The sequence below is a fragment of the Sinocyclocheilus grahami genome, unplaced genomic scaffold, assembly GCF_001515645.1.
Source record: "Sinocyclocheilus grahami isolate Dianchi unplaced genomic scaffold, SAMN03320097.WGS_v1.1 scaffold599.1, whole genome shotgun sequence".
NCBI classification, from domain to species: Eukaryota; Metazoa; Chordata; class Actinopteri; order Cypriniformes; family Cyprinidae; genus Sinocyclocheilus; species Sinocyclocheilus grahami.
In genome coordinates, this window is record NW_015505778.1 from 1,166,960 (window position 1) to 1,186,543 (window position 19,584).

The 19,584-nt window shown below is 37.1% G+C and overlaps 1 protein-coding gene across 2 annotated transcripts in view; it reads left to right on the forward strand.

The window, feature by feature from the left end:
• Positions 1–508: 508 nt before the first annotated feature.
• LOC107557378 (transient receptor potential cation channel subfamily M member 4-like) overlaps positions 509–19,584 on the forward strand; it is a 31,450-nt gene continuing 12,374 nt past the window's right edge. For both annotated transcript variants that reach the window (XM_016240783.1, XM_016240784.1), the window contains exons 1-11: positions 509–694; positions 3,931–3,992; positions 4,083–4,260; positions 7,152–7,332; positions 8,681–8,850; positions 11,209–11,377; positions 11,923–11,987; positions 13,491–13,721; positions 15,383–15,479; positions 15,604–15,725; positions 16,681–16,914. In XM_016240783.1, the coding sequence (XP_016096269.1) occupies positions 638–694; positions 3,931–3,992; positions 4,083–4,260; positions 7,152–7,332; positions 8,681–8,850; positions 11,209–11,377; positions 11,923–11,987; positions 13,491–13,721; positions 15,383–15,479; positions 15,604–15,725; positions 16,681–16,914 (1,566 nt within the window). In that variant the 5' untranslated portion in view covers positions 509–637. The remainder of the gene's footprint in view (positions 695–3,930; positions 3,993–4,082; positions 4,261–7,151; positions 7,333–8,680; positions 8,851–11,208; positions 11,378–11,922; positions 11,988–13,490; positions 13,722–15,382; positions 15,480–15,603; positions 15,726–16,680; positions 16,915–19,584) is intronic.

Below are 19,584 nucleotides of genomic sequence, written 5' to 3' on the forward strand. Positions count from 1 at the left end.
TTTTGCTTTATGCAATATGTGTGTAAAAATTCCATAAACTGGTTTTCTCATTAAGCACAATGTTATCTACACACTGTATCTAATTTGCATATTAAAGTGCTGTTGGGACAGCATGTTGAAAAAAAGAAGTGTAATAATGGTAGTAGTAATTGGCCAGATTTTCATAATAATATCTCATATTTCATAAGAACATTGATGTATAATTTGTTTTCCTATTCAATTCTTTTGTCTCCCAAAATGTATAATAAACATGCTTTTAGTCCTGGTGTCCTCTACAGTGGACATTTATGAAATGATGTCCTGTTTCATAACAGGAAGTAATAAATATATTATTAAATAATAATAAAATATAAAAAACACCAGATCAAAAAATGAAGTTGTACACTAAATCATGAATAAATACAATGAGATAATCAGATAACTAATAACATTGCATGTCGTCTTTTTCTCGTCTCCAATCACGTGCCTCTTCCTGCTCTCTCCTCTGCACTCACACCCTGCGCGCCTTAACACCTGAGCGCCCAGGTAGAGTCTCGAGCGCTCCCGGACTTCCTCGTTCACGGGTGTCATGGACTGAGCGCTCTGAAGTCAAACTCACGACAAACAGCGACTTTATAAAGTCCATAAACAAGCCAAGATGAATGAAAAGGAAGCTGAAGAAGGTGCAGTGGCCGTGATGCCGAAACAAGATCTGGTAGGTCTGGCAGAAAATTACTTGCAGCACCTATAGCTACAAACCGAAGCACTTCTTTGCCTTGATTTTGTATTTTTACAAGCACGCTCCAACCTTTTGATGGCCATTTATTATGTTCTTGATAATACAAAGACGGACTGCTTGCAATTCGGTATGGTTTCGATTTAATGTTGCTTTGAGCAGGACTGCAGGGAGTTTCTCAAAAACAACATGCCATGGGTTATTACAAGACTGTGCATGTGTGTTTGGCATGAGCTTCTTCTAGAGTGTTACTAACTACAGTGTTCAAGTTAAAGTGCAGTAACATTTGTTGTACCTTTTTATTGTACTACAAGTGTTTTATTGAAGTATTTGACTATTTGTGTTTTTTTATATATATTGAGGGGAGTTTGAATATTAAAGGGGTCATATGATGCTTTTTTAAAGATCATTATTTTGTGTATTTGGTGTAACAGAATATGTTGACATGCTTTAATGTTACAAAAACACATTATTTTTCAAATACTGTACATTATTGTAGGTCCTCTATGCCCCGCCTCTCTCAAACGCTTCGTTTTCTACAAAGTCCCTCCTTCCGACAAGCGCAGTCTGCTCTGATTGGCCAGCTGACCCAGTGCATTGTGATTGGCCGAACACCGCAAGCACTCGTCGGAAATGTAACGCCCCTTACCATAATCGCGAGCTTCATCTTTCAAAATAAATGTAAAGACAGACCCCGCATTTGAACAGTCAATAGCAAATACTTAAACTAATAACAAAACAGTAGCTGATTCAGAAGTGCCAGATTGTCATAGCAAAGTCAGAATGACCTCCTCTCCTAGGTTCACGAAACGGTCGTCCATAAAATGCATTGCTATTCTGTTGTAAGTAATCTTAAAGATTTCTAAATGCATCTACTTTCGGAAGGCCAAATAAAGCGCTTTTGCTTTTGCACTGAAACACACAGCGTCTCTCTGACATGCTGCTTCAACACTAACTGCGGTTACTGAAACCACGCCTTCTTTCTTTGCGTGCACATTTGGGTGGCATTATGCAAATATTTCCACACAGTGAGGTAGATATGTGGGGGCGTGTTAGAACGAGCCGTTAGGGGGGCGTGGCAGAGTCTTAACTTTGATAAATAATATCTCTTTGGTTTTGAGACTTTATTCTTTGCAACTTCAGGGATCTTATCTATGCACAATCAGCTTGTTACACTCCAAAGATAAAGGAAAACTTGAAATCGCATCATATGACCCCTTTAAAACCCCTAGTTTACTTACACGATAAAGTAAAAAAAAAAGCATATAATTTTCCAGATTTCAATCTGTTATTTATATATAAAGTGACTTATAAGCTGTAAAAAAGTTGATGATAAACAGGATAAAAACATTCATCATTAATTTATACTCTGTTTTATGGAATTTCAATTCCATTTTCTATGACAGCAATTCAATTCTAATCAATGTAAACACACACACATATGTAGGGTAAGTTTATCTAAGAAAGTAAATTAGTCATTTAGCAGAATTATTTAATAATTTTATTTAAAGTTGCATTAAAGTTCTCAGAAGATGTACTTTGAACTGTTTAAAGTACTTATCCTATTTCTCCAAAAAGTATTACCCCAAATTCCCTTGAAGAACTGTTTAATGATAGTAGTTAATTGTACTGTGCATCAGTAAAGTTTGTGCTTTGGTGTTTCAGTGCACCAGACACTGCAGGGACACTACACACAAAGCTTAACAGTTCTTCTAGTCTAAATAAGTGATGAGGTTCTGTAAAGGGTAAACTGGTTTGACTTGCTTATTTGATGAAAGAGGTGGGTGGGGACTTAATGATAAAATTACAAGTCAAGTCGGGGTGAAGTGAGCCGTTTAACCTAGTTTTGTGGTCGATTTGCAGAAATGTGGCATTGCATCACTTGCTCAGCAATGGATGCTCTGCAGTGAATGGGTGCCGTCAGAATGAGAGTCCAAACAGCTGATAAAAACATCACAATAATCCACAAGTAATCCAATATTATAAATTATGGACTCACATTTTAGCTGGAAGAAACCGTCTGAAGTTGAACACACTTTAATGATGGATTTTTTTCTTACACACAGCTTTTCACTTCACAAAACATTAACTGATGGACTGGAGTGGTGTGGATTACTTGTGAATTATTGTGATGTTTTTATCAGCTGTTTGGACTATTAATGCACTGTGAACTAACATGAATAATTAACAATTATTTTACTAACATTAACAAAAATGAATACATGCTTTAAAAATATATTTCTCATTAATAGTGACCCTACAGTAAAGTGTTACCAATAAGATAATGTGTTACACATTTTAAAGTTGCGCTCAGTATTTTTTCCTCAATGAATCACATGATCAGCTTAAAGGCAGAGTAAGTGATTTCTGGTAGCCAATGTTGACATTTGAAATCACCAAAACAAACACGCCCCTATCCCAAAAGGGTCTCGCCCCTATTTTGATAGCTCCGCCCCTCACATATGTACGCAACACAGGCAATGATTAGTTCTGTGAAACAAAGCAAAACCAATGTTACACCGTGTCTACACCGGACACGAGTGGCGCGGCGCGACAAAATACTTTAGAACTCATTATAATCAGTGATGCTGTCTACACCATAGATATATATACATATCTATGGTCTACACTGGACACGACAAATCCCTGACAGAAAACTGCTGCTGCGCACTGACACAAATTTCAAATGATTTTCAGCGATCGTTTTGTCGCGTCCAGTGTACTAGACAGACTTTAGCTGTTGTGGCGCAGACACGGTGTTAGTCACCTATCGAGAAGAAACAAAGCAACCTCGGCGTCCGATCGCAGGCCTTCCGCTCCTTGAGTTCTCTCCAGCGCTGGAAAGCTGATCCGATATTTACACGGGTCCTACTTCTTGCCTTAAGCCTTCTTTTGTTCCGCAGACGTTTTCCTCTTTTGTTTTTTTTATCCGCCATCTCTATCTTTCTGTCGCTCGGCTCGCTAATGTCCGTCCTGTGCACTGAACCCTCTCTCCTCCACATCACGAGTAGACACGCCCCTTACTGCTGATTGGCTACAAGTTTGTTTTGCTATTCGGCCCGAATCGGTTTTCTAAAGCGTTTTTGAAAAATCGCTTACCCCACCTTTAATACCACTGACTTTATCTTGGTAACTTGTTGACAGTGTAAGTCCAAGACCACAGTTGTATCATGTTTTATAGTGTATTATTTAAAAGTATGTGTTATTGATTTTAGAGCTGGATTCCAGTGTTCTTTAAAAAGAGAGTGTGCACAACATTTGTGGAGGACTCTTTCAGGTAAGATGGTTGACGTTTAGTGAGTATTCAGTACCTCTTCGTCAGAGCACAGATCCTCTGACCGTTTTTTTATTTTTTATTTTTTTGTAGCAATGGCAGTCTGTGTCAGTGTGGGGCCACGCGAGACTTCCACCCCTCAGTGGCCCTGGGCGATTACTTCAGCACAGCCATTGTCTGTCACTGGGACAGCACACAGCACTCCTCCGAGCAGCCCACAGATGCCTATGGAGAACTGGAGTTTGCAGGAGCCGGCAAGAGACACAGCTATGTGAGTTCCTTATATATATGTTCAAATTAATGCCATTGCGGCTGTAGTGAGCCTGGCTGAATCCTGTATGAGATATGAAAAAAAAACAAAAAAAAAACTTTATTGATATTAGTAGTCTGGGACAGACACACACACACACACACACACACACACACACACACATAGAAATATATATTATTAGAGATGCACCGGAATGGAAATTCTGGGCCGAAACGGAAAATTCTGGGTGCACTTGCCCGAAAAACTATTTAATTTAACTTTATAAAATACAAGCCAATAAAATAACCACACTTTTATTGAAAGTAAAACAATAAAACTGGACAGAAACTATATTAATATTAAATATAAATATATTTCTATTCAGTTCTATGCAACATAATCAGATTTAAATGAATTGTGTGTGTGTATATATATATATATATATATATATATATGTGTGTGTGTGTGTGTGTGTGTGGGGGGAGTTTGGTTCCAAAACGCTATAAATCCATTTTGATGAATTTGAGTAAAAATGTGTTTTTACCAAGAAAGTGGCAAGATGAAAACCACTATTTTCTGTTTCAAACTTTTACATAGCATCTTTAGGTTATAATAACATTAAAAATTCAAATCCAGATTTAGATTTTCAAGGATTTATTATAACATTTTATTTATTTTCCCCAAAATGCAATAAATCCATGACACTTTTTTTTCTCCCCAAAACGCAATAAATCCATTGAATCAATATAAAAGTTATTTTTCATATCGAAACTGTTGAAAATACACAACATAGACAGAAACTTGTTGTCAGAGCTGCGGCTGCCCGGCGAATTTATCAATAAAATAGTTTTCTCAGCTGAAAAGCTACATGACATTTCTCAGTAGCGAGGTTCTTGAAGCAGTTCAACTTAAAGATTCAATATTAGTAGATGCTGCTGCTGAATACTGCTGAGAGACGCACAGATGGAAGTATTCACACACACTTAATCTCTCTCTCCCTCTCTCCCTCTCTCCCTCTCTCTCTCTCTCTCTCTCTCTCTCTCTCTCTCTAATAACTGCATTAGCCTGCATATCAATGGCCATATCAAGCCTCTGTTATATGCTCTAAAATGACGTTTTGGAATTTGCAACGAAAGGTTTGGGATGAGGTGCGTAAAAAATTAGCTAGTTCAACACGAGATTTCAGGATGGAAACATGTCAAATGTCTTGAAACAAATCATCTGGACAATGTGTAATTGTGACTCTAGGCCATTAAAATGATTAGAGAAATAATGCACTCCCGAAGTGGTTATGTGGCCACGTCGCCACACCTATTAATGGAATGGTCTTTCTCAGTTCTCAAACAAATTAAGAACTACAATCGATTTTTATTGACTGAACGCAAGCGCTTATTGTGATAGAAAACACTGTAACAGTTTCCTCTGATTAAGATATATTTTTGTTTGCTTGGGTGGTAATATTAGGCCTATTATATTAATAGGGAAGGGGGGCCCAAAAAATTGTTTTGCCTGTGTCACAAAAAGAGGTAAATCCGGCCCTGTATATGCTGTATTAACAAAAACATTAATGGCATAAATAAAAACACTTACACTGACAAGCTACACAATATGCCGGGTGTATTCAAAGCGCTGCCATTAGAGTGCGTGGAATGGTGCGCTGTGATTGGTTGAGCGGATATATCGCATTCTGCAGAAAAGGGAGACTGGCGTTTGTCGCAGTTTGGAAAGAAAGGGAGAAAACATGACAGAATAACTCGGCGGATATCGCATTTTGCAATTTTCACTTAATGATTGTTTGTTTATACATTTTGTTTAGAATAATTAATATTAAATAAGTAAATCAGTAATAAATGATATTTTAAAAAACTTTTCTGGTCTGTGGCACAGGTAAAATAATTAAATATTTATATAAAAACATTTTTAAAACATAATTGTCATGTTTTAATTTGGGCTTCATATAACAAACATTTTTAATCATAATCAACCCCTGGGACATAAACATTGCCTGTAGGTGAAGAAACAGGTAGGTGAAGTTTATTTTTGTAATTTAAAGTTGCTCTTTGGCTGGATTCCTGTTTTGATCTTAACACCCTTCTCTTAATAATTATTAAAAAAGTTTGTTTTCACTTGTTGTTTAGATTAATTTATGTGCAGTAATTAAGTATTATTATTTTTTAAATTTATTTATTATTATTATTTTTTTAGAATGTTTTGGTCTGTGTCAAGGGCACAGAAAAGCACAAAAATAATTTTCTTAGTAAACCGTGTATAGTTTTAATTTCACAGAAAATTTGCCCATAGTTGACGAAACAACCATATGTCACAAATTAGTAGTTTGTTTTTGTAATTTACAGTTGCTTTTCACCTTTAATTCCCATTTTAATCTTACTTCCCTTCCAAGGATACCTTACTTGGTACCCTTCCAAGTACCAAGATGATCGACAAAGTAGTCCGTGTGACATCAGTGGTTCAACTGTAAAGTTACGAAGCTACGAGAATACTTTTTTGTGCAAAGAAAACAAAAATAACGACTTTATTCCACATTTTTGTCTCTACTGCGTCACTTTGGACGCACGTTCACAACAGTACCATGACGCGAGCGTGTGGCAGCACTGACCCAGATCCAGAATGACGTCATCACGCCGGATCTAGGTCAGGTGCAAGTGAACCACTGATGTCACACGGACTACTTTGTCGATCATCTTGGTACTTTTCTGGACCTTGAAAGTGGTAGTTACCTTGCTGTCTATGGGAGGGTCAGAGACCCCTCAGATTTCATCAAAAATATCTTAAATTGTGTTCCGAAGATGAACGAAGGTCTTGCGGGTTTCGAACAACACAAGGGTGAGTGATTAATGACAGAATTTTCATTTTTGGATGAACTAACCCTTTAATCCTTCTCTTTATTCCAGTTTCTGCGTTTCTCCAGCACTACGGATCCTTCCAGGGTCTTTGATTTCATGAGAAAACACTGGAAACTGAGGCAGCCAAACCTGGTGGTGTCAGTGGTTGGTGGTGAAGGAAGGTCAAAGGTCAAGAGCTGGGTGCGAGACGTGTTGAAGCAGGGGCTGGTTAAAGCAGCACAGAGCACAGGTGTCGTATTCTCTCCTCACATAATATGATTCATTTACTGTTCATTCATTTTCATTCTGCTGCTTTCACAACAGTGTTAAAGTGTTGATATTTGAGTAGAAGTTTTCGATCTCCAGACTGTAATTTTTAGACTTGCTTGTTTTAAGAACATGTTAGTTGTTTATTTGTAAAAAGGTTTGTATGCCATGTGACTTTTTGTTTGTAAATGTCACCTGAAATGCATAATGAGAAAAAGAGAAGTGCATGACCACAGTGAATTTACTCAGTGACGGGTATTGCAAGCAATTATATGAATCATACATTCATCTTTATACAAGGCGAGGCTTTATACAAGGTTATATATGTAGTGCTGTCGCATCCAAAATAAAAGTTTTTGTTTACATAATATATGTGTGTATTGTGTATATTTATTATGTATATAAATACATACACATGCATGTATATATTTAAGAAAAATGTTTTGTTTATGTATAAAATATTTATATATAATATAAATTGCATATGAATATAAATATATACATGTATTTTTAAAATATATACATGTAGGTTTGTATATTTATATATACATAACAAATATACACAGTACACACACACGTATATTATGTGAACAAAAACTTTTATTTTGGATGCGATTAATCGTTTGACAGCACTAATAACAAGGCATTGCTCATTCATTCAAGTCCCCCCGCATTCACTAATTATATCCCTTAAAGCTCATCTTTAATAATTAAAATTACAGAATTTAAATGTTTATTTTTCCTGTGAAAATAATTTCTTCATGTCTTAAATTGGCTTGAATATAACTCTACAACCCTCATTACGTATACACGGATTCATGAATATGCAAATAATATGCATGCCTCTACTCAATCACACCAGCCCAGACCTGCTCCACATTAGCTTGGTTAACTAATTTAACTGTAATAGATATCATCAGCTTTTGGCTTGACTTTGTTGTCAATCAGTTAATAATGTTTTGCTAATGTTACATAAACCATGGTATCATTCACCATCTCAGACTGCTGCCTTCTAAAAATCAACATCCTTTTGTAGAAACACTTTGCTAATGATATGAAAAGCCCCATCCCACAAGTTGATGGGATTAGTCACATGTTTGTGATGGCAGGTGGTTTCAAACTGCATTTTTGAGTCTTTGTACCAACTGATGAATTTGCTAAGTGTTTGTCTTTACTAATTTTACAACATTAAAAATTTGATTTTCACCACAGGGGGTCTTTAAATTTTATTCTGGCCACAACTGGGAGCCAGTGGAGTAAGACCAGGATGGGTGTGATGTGGGGTTCTCTTTAGCTGATTAAACTTTGGGATTTTGATTTTGGATGTATAGGAGCGTGGATCATAACCGCAGGACTGAGGGAAGGCATCGGCAGGTGTGTAGGAGAGGCTGTGAGAGATCATGCCTCTGCAGTGTCTTCCACCACTTTCAATAAAGTGGTTCCTATAGGCATTGCTCCCTGGGGTCTGGTACATAACCGCCAACAGCTTGTTAACCCTGAGGTAACACTACTAAATACATTACATTACTGACGGTGCAATACTAGGCATACTTAATACTAAATATTGTACACTTCCTACAAATAAACAACATGTATCTTGAAAATAAATGTTCCCAAAAACATATTCCCTCTATACACTATATATACTGTATATAGTTACTCTTAATATAAACTTCTAATTCTGAGTTTACATCTTACAATTCTGTTTTTTTGTTTTTGCCATGGAATAAAAATTTTTTTTAAACGGTAAGTACAACTTTGTATACTGAAGTCTGATTTGCTCATGTTTGTATAGCTGCACAAACAAATGGCATTTCAGCCTGCCAAAACATTTGGAACTGAATGCGCTTTCATCAGAATTTTCTTCTTCAGCACTAGGGATGTAACAGTATGAAAATTTCTTATCATGATTATAGTGACCAAAATTATCACGGTTATCAGTATTATCAACAAATAAAATGACTTTTTGTTTGCATAATCACTAAAACAATAACATTACCAATGATGTTCGGATTTTAAATGACAACTTGACTGACAACAGTTTAATAGCATGTTGAAATATCTAATGTAAATGTTTAAAGAAAGCTTTGAAAAAGTTTAATAAAAAGGTAAACCTCACATTTCAGCCTTTAAATAAAGAAAATATATAAGTCAAAATGATAAATGATTAATAAATGATTATATGCATTTGATCTGCTCCATAAATAATTGTAGATAACTTATCTGAATTGTTTAAATGTGTAGAATCCACATAAGCTTGTTTTTCATCAACCGATCAAAATTTACAGCAGGGCATGCAAATTCGGTCCGTTTTTGGCCAGACAGAAACTGCTCACAGGCTGAATGTAAATATAAGTCTCTGTAAATCCACTCGCTGACAATGATAAGTGATAATTAAAAGATGAAACAGTAATACTAACCGTGGGGAAGTTTATCATGATTTATCGTCAAACCGGTAATCGTTACATCCCTATTCAGCACGAGGATCATCTCTTCACTGGACTCTGAAGAAGAAGAACGAACAAACCTGCTTTTACCATAGAAGTGCCCCGGCAGCAGAAAGATGCTCCTCTTCAGCGCTTCTCCCCTGCGGCCATCCGGCGATTACAAAAAGCAAATTTCCTAGGAGCAAATTTCTGTGGCATTGTTGCAAATGCCGTGCTACGAGTGTAGCTTGTGTCGGGCACCCCTGCATGCCTCAGATGGGCACAGTAAGTGCATCGCTTGCCTGAGCCACGCCCACGTTAAGTTCTGCGCACACTGAGACAGACTGCTTTCACTGCGAGAGCATGAGTCTCGCCCTGCTTCGCTCGCGGATTGCCTTCAATGAAGGCACATCTCTGCCTTCCATCGGCCCTGTGCACCCCTCCAAGCCCTGCAGGACCACCTCAGCTCTAGTGGGCAGGACTTATTTAGCAGCTGGACAAGCTGCCTCAGTGCTTCACACGATGGTGGTGCTTCAAGTGTTTCAAGCCAAACTCCTCCATGCAATGGATGAGTCCAGCCCGAATCCTTATGCTTTTAAGGAGCTGATGCTAATGCTTTCAAGGCGGTCTCAGGTCATGCTCCCTCTACAGGATGGCGAGACCTCTTTTATGGGCACATTGCAACCTGTGTTCACTCAGGGCAGTTCATGTGCCGGGCAGACTGAACCAAGGAGCAGACATGCTGTCTGCAATGCATCAATGTAGTAGTTCAGACGATTTGGTCTGTCTTCGAGAGGGCAGACGTGGACCTCTTCGCCTCAGAAGACAACTCTCATTGCCCTACTTATTTCTTCAAGGAGCAATATGCTCTGGCCCACGATCGGCCCAGCACTCTCCTGTATGCATTCACTCCGATTTCCTTGCTCCCTCATATCATCAGGTGAGTTAGGGAAGTTGGATGCTCAGTCCTCCTGGTGGCTGTACTCTGGAGGTACCAGACATGGCTGCCCAAGAGAGAAACTGTTTAGAAAGGGAATGCTTTGGTTACTAACGTAACCTCGGTTCCCTGAGATGAGGGGAGTGATCTGGACTTATATCTCTGGATTTATATCTCGAAATAATTTTTTCCCCCTTAGAATAGCAAGAAAAAAAGTCAGAATTGTGAGAAAGTAGCAATTGCATTTATTTTATTTTATTTTTTTTATTCTGTGGCAAAAACAAGCTTGCGGAGCGTAATGTTCAGACCATACATGCTATGTACTTCAGAAATAGTAAGAGGAGTATGGTAGTATGCAATTCCGAACATAGTCGATAAAAAAGGCAGACTTCCCCCAATAACACTCAAGTGCAAAAAAATCATACCCCAATATGCAGATGTACTAGCTTGTGGTTCACAGTCTTTCAGAACAACAGTGTCTTTCGGTTTCTCTTAGGGAAGTTTCCCTGCAAAGTATTTTGTCCAAAATGCAACACGTGACTCCTGGTGTCTGGATAATAACTACAAGGCTTTCCTTCTGGTGGATGATGGGACCGTAGGACGTAAAGGTGGGGAGGTCATTTTCAGAGGCCGTCTGGAGAATCACATTTCACGTCAGCGTCCAGGTACAAAATAAAACTGAATGGCACTCTTCTCTTCTTAGGAATGGTTTATAAATGTTCATGATGCATTTGTGTTTAATAGAATATTATTGATGTAGAGTTGACTTTACATTGCTTGGATTCGTTGCAGTTGTTTCATCGAACAGACTTGTAACCGGCTAACCAGCAAAACCTTGATTTGAACAAGGGAGAGGTTTTTGCCACCTAATGGTCATTTTGAGCTATTGCAAGAGAGGACAAATCTTTTAGTATAAAGAAATTTAGTATACATTTTAGTATAAAGGCAGCGTCCACAGAAGGGAATGTGATGATGGAATTTGACAAAGTTTGACAATAATACGAGTATATTACTGAAACTTTAACGTTATATTAGCTGAATTATATGAACAATATCAATCAAATTCAGTAGGAATGTTTAATATGTTTAAATATATTATGTGTTTAATATAATGTTTTATGTATTTTATTGTAAGATCTGTTTCATTATAGCAACAAGGATTTCATACTGACTGATATGCAATTGCTTAAATGCATCATCTCATATGCAGGCAGTGCAAGCATTGAGATTCCTGTTCTGAATATGCTGATATCTGGAGAAACTTCCATGGTGGAGGTGAGGAGATTAGTTTTATTAAACACAAAACTTCCTCTGTAATTTAGATGTAAGTGACCTTTTTTTCCTTCAGTAGAACAGTAAAGAAGATTTTTAGCAGAAACCACGGTTCTTGGTAATTTATAAAAAGCAAGTCAGTGGCTACCAGCACTTGAGAATAAAAAAAAGCATATACAGGAAAAACAAAATTAATACCATGAATCCTGATGATATATTGATGTGTTATGAAGCTAAACGATAGGTCTGTGCAACAAACTGAACATTATTTACAATATTATTACCTGTCATCTAGAGCCACAGGCACATGGTCTGGAGTGATACCCAGTTTGCAAATGAATCATTCTTTTGAACTGGTTCTTTTAAATGAACTGGATGAACCAGTTCATCAAATCAGAATGAATAATCTGAAACATTTCTTGGCTTGACCAGCATAGATCTACGAGTTAAAAGGGACATAACACGCACAGTTTCTGCCAATCTCATGTTAATCTTGAGTACCTATAGAGTAGAACTGCATCCTTCATATCTCCAAAGAGTCTTTAGTTTTATCAGATTTATAAAAGAGAGATACAGCTAAATAGGAGCTAAAGAGTCACGAGCCTGCAAAGCTTTTGCGTAGCGATCGTCTGCAAGCTGTGACATCAACATAAATAAAACAGGAACAAAAACTTTGACTTAAATTTTATTTAATTTGTTTATAAAACATTTGTTCACATCGAGTGCTTTAATATAATTGCATATACATGATATCAGTGTGTGGTTACGTAAACAACCTGGTAAATCAGTTATTTGAACCAGTTCATTGAAACAAACTATCTGAAGAAAAAAAAAAAAAGTTTGTGGAAAAGTATTGGACTTCCCTAGATGCCTGAGACTCTGGGTTACAGGTAATGATGCTGTAAATGTTAAGTTTCTTGTACAGACCAATTGTTTCGCTTCATAAGACCTAAATATATTGTCAGGAGTCACCGGTATTCATTTTGTCTTGCCTGTATATGCTTTTTTGACTCTCAAGTGCTGGTAGCCACTGACCAATCTTCTTTACTGTTCTACTGAAGAAAAACAGACTCCTACATCTCGAGTAAATTAACAGCAAATTTTCATTTTTGAATGAACTATCCCTTTAATTTTTCTCTAAGGAACCGTTCACACAGAACACGTTTTTCCATTTCAGTGCACTACTTTTCCATTGTTTTTCCACGTAAACAGGTGCTAGACGGACGTGTATGACCATTGCGCTCACGTCTCGCGTCTTTTGCAGCATCTCGCACATGAGCGCTGGGTTTTAAGACACCTTTTTCAACTTTTACAAGCAGCGCCACTCGCATTGTGAGCTTTTGTTTACTGTAGCAAGTTGACATGGCAACTGTTTTATTTGATGGCAACATGGCATTCTGCATTTATTTATTTATTTTTAACCATTCCTGTGCGCTGCATCTCATGTTTTTTGACGCAGAGATGCAATCTGTGTGAACGGCCCTTTACCATGTTTCTTCATCTCAGGCATTAGATACCTCTCTGATGAATTCAATGCCCTGGTTGGTCCTGGCTGGTTCGGGTGGGCTTGCCAATCTTGTGAGTGACATCGTGGAGAACGTGCAGTCTGCTTCAGTGCCTGTACTTGGAGCAGAGAAGGAGGAAGGCACTCCCAACGTGGAGCTTAGAGAACGAATAGCCACGAAAGTAAAAAAATACTTTCCTTCAGAGCGAGACATGGACAAGCTTGTTGACAAGGTGAACGTCACACTCTTTACTTAATCATATAACATCATCAAAGTGGGCTATTTTGTGACAGAACTTCAGAAACCTCCCCAGCTCAAATTTTTTTTTTTTTCTGAAGAAAGAAAAACATAAATAATGATGAAAGCCAGAATATTATTGTCATGGCTTAGAATTTACTGAGTATTCCGCTATTTTGAAAAGGGGTGTCAAAATGACAATTTTCACCTGATATTTAGAGCCACATTACAGGGGTAGGTCTACTGGTAAAATTTGACTTTAGCAATTTTTGTTGCAATAAATGCCAATGATGACAGTTCAAAAATGTTACAACATTCAACGTTTTCTTTCCTTCAGACATTTCTCTTTTAAAAAAAGTAACATCTGTATTCCCAAGTGACCTTTGATTTTTGTTTGCTGAAAATGTGAACAATTTACTCATTGAGCCACATTGAGATCCCTATATTTCTAGGACTGAACCACATACAGGCCTTAAAATTAAGATAACCAAAAGAAACAGTTGTTAATGTTACCCCTCTCCCCCGGGTCCTCACCGCCACACCTCGTTCTCGCTCCGAGTGGGTTTCGAACCCGGGTCACCGGCATGTGAGGTGGACACACTAACAAGGAGGCTAAAGACCGCAGCCCCTAGCGTCAGTCGCTAGTGCGTCTCTTGAGATCAGGGGAGTGAGGTTTACCTGCACAGCACCTACCACTGGTCTCCGTTGCACTCACCCCCCTGAACCACACTCCCATCCGGGTCACGGCACCAATGTTACCCCTCTCCCCCGGGTCCTCACCGCCACACCTCGTTCTCGCTCCGAGTGGGTCCTTGCGTTTTTAAAAAGTTTCACGTATACGCGACAATGTTTTCAAAACAATTCGCATTTACACTGGTTTACACATATCCGCGAAAACGGCCAAAAACGCTGTATTACGTATGCCAGGCCAGTAGTTGGCGTGTTCACCTTGTTAGTAAACAATACCTGTAGGGAAGTGAAGATTATATGATGGATGATGCGTCTCCGCTGTTGGTTGTATTATTGGTGAAGTAAATCCACACTTTGCTGAAGAAGCGTTAGCAAACTCTTGAGCAGCAACAAAAGTACCATATACTCCGCCATTGTTGTGTATGTTGTGTATGTTTGCCTTTAAAATTGACATGTACTGCACATGTCTACATACCTAACATGTACTACGCACGCGCATGACGTCACCATTTTCAAAGATTCCGGTATTGGGTGTTTACACGGAAACGACAACGGTGCCATTTTGAAAAAATTCCACTTTGAAACCCGTTTTCAAAAATATGCGTTTTCAGTCCCCAAAACGCTGTTGTCATGTAAACGAACAGTCAAAACGCATAAAAAGTTTCCAGTTTTTGGCTCAAAACGTTGCGTGTAAACCGCCCCTTAAATACTTTTTGTGTTACACATACACAAACTTTGGGGGGAAAAACACTAAACATACGTTTCCAATTTTTTCATTGTCACCACTGGCAAATAATGCAACAAGGATAGCTAAAGTCAACTGATTTTACTTGTAGACCTTCCTGTCTTTCTAAAGTCATTTTAATCCTCCTGTAATTTGGCTCCATATCAGTCAGTTCATATCACAGACACTTTTTTTGAGCACTGACTTATTTTTTTTCTTGTTGTTTGGCTGGCTCCTGAAAGGTTTTAAGCATCTATCAGAAAAAAGACCTCATCTCCATTTATCACGCAGAAGGAACGGATGATTTTGACACTGTGATGCTTAAAGTGCTTGTGCAAGGTAAACTTAAACTGGTTATTGCAGTGTTTGTACCTCACTTCCACTTCTAACTCCTGTCTACAGTGGACATTTGGTGTTTATACATGTCATATATTTTAATGTATGTAATTTTGCTGTGTGTTAGCGAGTAAACAGCGGGTTTCAGTGACCACTAATCCCTATGTTGATGAGTTGAAGCTGGCTGTAACCTGGAACAGAGTGGACATTGCCAAGAGTGAACTCTTCAATGGAAACATTGACTGGAAGGTACAGTAGAGAATTGTAAGAAATATTAGCTTTTGAACTAGGGCAAGTTGTTGAGTGTTACTGTAATTTAAACAGCAGTGCATGGCAATAAAAAAGCCAAGGTCTTGGGATTGATTCCCAGGAAATGCATGAATTGATTAAATGTATACACTGAATGAAGAGTCGCTTTGGATAAAAGCATCTGCCAAAAGCATAAACGTAAGTGGCAAAACTGAAAATGACATTCACATAAATTAAGGAATATCATTTTTATGTACACTAATGTTCAGAAGGTTGGGGCCCATAAGAAAGAAATTAATAAATGTATTCAGCAAAGATACAATAAATTGATCAAAAGTGTCAGTAAAGACATTTATATTGTTACAAAACATTTCAATTTAAATTGAATGCTGTTCTTTTGAACCTTCTATTTATCAAAAAATCCTGAAACCATGTATCGGTTTCCACCAAAATATTAAGCAGCACAAATGTTTTCAACATTGATAATGATAAATGTTTCTTGAATGATTTCTGAAGGATCATGTGACACTGAAGACTGAAGTAATGAAGCTGAAAATTCAGCTTTGCCTCACAGGAATAAATTACATTTTAAAATATATTCAAACAGAAAACCATTATTTTAAAATGTAATATTTCATAATATTACTGTTTTACTGTATTTCTGATCAAATAAATGCAGCCTTGGTGAGCAGAAGAGACTTCTTTCAAAAAATCTTACCACCCCAAACTTTTGAATGGTAGTGTGTCTTTTGAGACGTTATGGTACTATTAAACATACTTTAACTAACTCACCAAGTCATCCCATATTTCTCAGAAGTTCTCCGAAGCACAGGAATTTATGGCCACTCAAAAAAAACAACAACCTTGTATTCATATTTAAATGTACATGAACTACTAATCTGTTATGCGTTATGTATTGTGAATAATTAAAGTTGTTATATTTTGGCATACGCAGTATGAAGATCTAGAAGATTCCATGACTGATGCCCTGATGAACAATAAACCCCAGTTTGTGCGTCTCTTCATTGACAACGGTCTGAACATGTTGGGCTACCTGTCTTACGGCCGACTGGAGGATCTTTACAACTCCATCTCTGACACCTCTCTGGCCGGCACTCTCCTGCAGCATCTCCTTAACGAGCGCAAGAACGAGTCCAGTGATCAGACATGTCGCGTCAGCGTGTATGAGGTGAGATCTGGAAATTGACAAAAATTGGCAGATTAATTAGTCTGTCACCAATTCATAGTAACACCCACCTTATTTTCTTCAGCCACGAAGTTCTCAGAAGCACAGGAATTTATGGCCACTCAAAAAAAACCACAACCTTGTATTCATATTTAAATGTACATGAACTACTAATGTTATGCGTTATGTATTGTGAATAATTAAAGTTGTTATATTTTGGCATACGCAGTATGAAGATCTAGAAGATTCCATGACTGATGCCCTGATGAACAATAAACCCCAGTTTGTGCGTCTCTTCATTGACAACGGTCTGAACATGTTGGGCTACCTGTCTTACGGCCGACTGGAGGATCTTTACAACTCCATCTCTGACACCTCTCTGGCCGGCACTCTCCTGCAGCATCTCCTTAACGAGCGCAAGAACGAGTCCAGTGATCAGACATGTCGCGTCAGCGTGTATGAGGTGAGATCTGGAAATTGACAAAAATTGGCAGATTAATTAGTCTGTCACCAATTCATAGTAACACCCACCTTATTTTCTTCAGCCAAAGTGATATTAAGGCTTTAGAAGAACTCATTCCAGGATTTTTCTCCATCTAATGATACCATTTTGACAGTCAAAAATCCACAGACAGCTTTAAAGTAATCCAGCTTGGAGAAATGATCAGTAATGTTCAGAACAAAAATTCAAAAATGATATACTTTTTAACTACAAATGCTTGCCTTGGTCCAGCTCGGTTTAGTTCACACCCAGAAGGTTGTTTGGAAGGTCACGCAAGAGGCGGCAAGAACTATGAAGAAGGGCACCTGTCTAAAAGTTGAATGGTCGATGCTATATATTAGTATTTGTGTCAATTTAATGATTGGTCTGTGTATTCTGGCTCTTGAGACTTGTTCCACAATGGTCAGCCCACTGTATCTAAGTTCTTCATCCTTGTACTCGGGTTCAAAGAAGTAGTTTTGGGTGAAAAACTCCATCTCTTTTCCTCCAACTTCAAAATCATTCCACAAAGATGCTTTGGACTGTTTTACAGTGTGAAGGGTGCTTACTATTTAGTATTTGCAAGTTCCTCTTGTCAACAATGGAGCGGTTTTTGCCACCTCATGCATGAACTTCCTAACTTGTATACATCATGCAACACACCCACTGCTCCGGGTGTGTGTTCACGGTGTGTGTGTGTGCGCACTTTGGATGGGATAAATGCAGAGCACTAGAAACTATCGCCTAACTCGTTATATAAAGTTAGATACATATGTATGTACACCTTCATCTGCATATATACAGTACACTTAAATTATGCATCAAGTTATATATATTATATAACAAATCTCAACTGCTTGTATCATCACAAAAATGTAACTATATAATCACCCAGCTCTAATCAGCTAAATACGATTACAAAGCATGAAGATGTTAAGATATTATAACTATTAACATCATATGATTTTCTGTAAAGCTGCTTTGAAACGATGCGTATTATCAAAAGTGTCATACAAATAAATTTGTCTTGACGTTATAATGCTGATGCAAAAATTCACTTTTAGCATTTAAAATTATTGATTTTAGTTTTTAGTGTTTTATTTTCAACATGATAGTAAAGAATTCAAATATATATATACTATACCCTACCGGTCAAAAGTTTGGGATCAGAATACATTTTTATGTTTTTACAGGAGTTTTCTAATGCTCATCAAGGCTGCATTTATTTGATCAAAAATACAGGAAAAAATTTAATATTGTGAAATATTATTATGATGTAAAATAACGTTTTTCTATTTTAATATACATTAAAATCTAATTTATTCCTGTGATGCAAAGCTGAATTTTCAGCATTATTACTCCAATCTTCAGTGTCACATGATGCTTCAGAAATCTGAATATGCTGATTTATTATCAGTGCTGGAAACTGTTGCTGCTTAATGTTTTTTTTTGGAACTTGTGTTACTTCTTTCAAGATTCTTTGATGAATAAAAAGTTAAAGAGAAGAGCATTTATTTAAACTAGAAATCTTTTCTAACAATATACACTACAGTTAAAGTGTTTATTCTTTCTTTTTTTTGAAAGAAATTAAAACTTTTATTCAGCAAGGGTGTGTTAAATTAAGAAGTGATAGCAAAGATTTATATTGTTAGAAAAGATTTATATTTTGAATAAATTCTGTTTTTTATTCATCAAAGAATCCTGAAAAAGTATCGCAGTTTCCAAAAAAAAATATTTGGCAGCACAACTGTTGCCAGCATTGATAATTCTAATAATAAATCTGCCTATTAGAATGATTTCTGAAGGATCATGTGACATTTTATACTGGAGTAATGGCTGATGGAAATTCAGCTTTGCATCACAGAAATAAATTATATTTTAGAGGATATTAAAATAGAAACCATTATTTTATATTGTAATATCATTTCAATTTTTTCTATTTGTCACATACATGGTTATATAGAGAATATATGACCAGCAGTGAAATGTAAGATTTGTGTAAATCTAAAATGTAAGAAAACTTTTTTTTTTTTGCAAGATTACTGTTTTTTTTTTCTGTATTTTTGATCAAATAAATGCAGCCTTGATGAGCATAAAAGACTTACTGATCCCAAACTTGTGTGTGTGTATGTATATATATATAAATACATAAATACACTATAAAATAAAGGTTCTTTATTGGCATATATGGT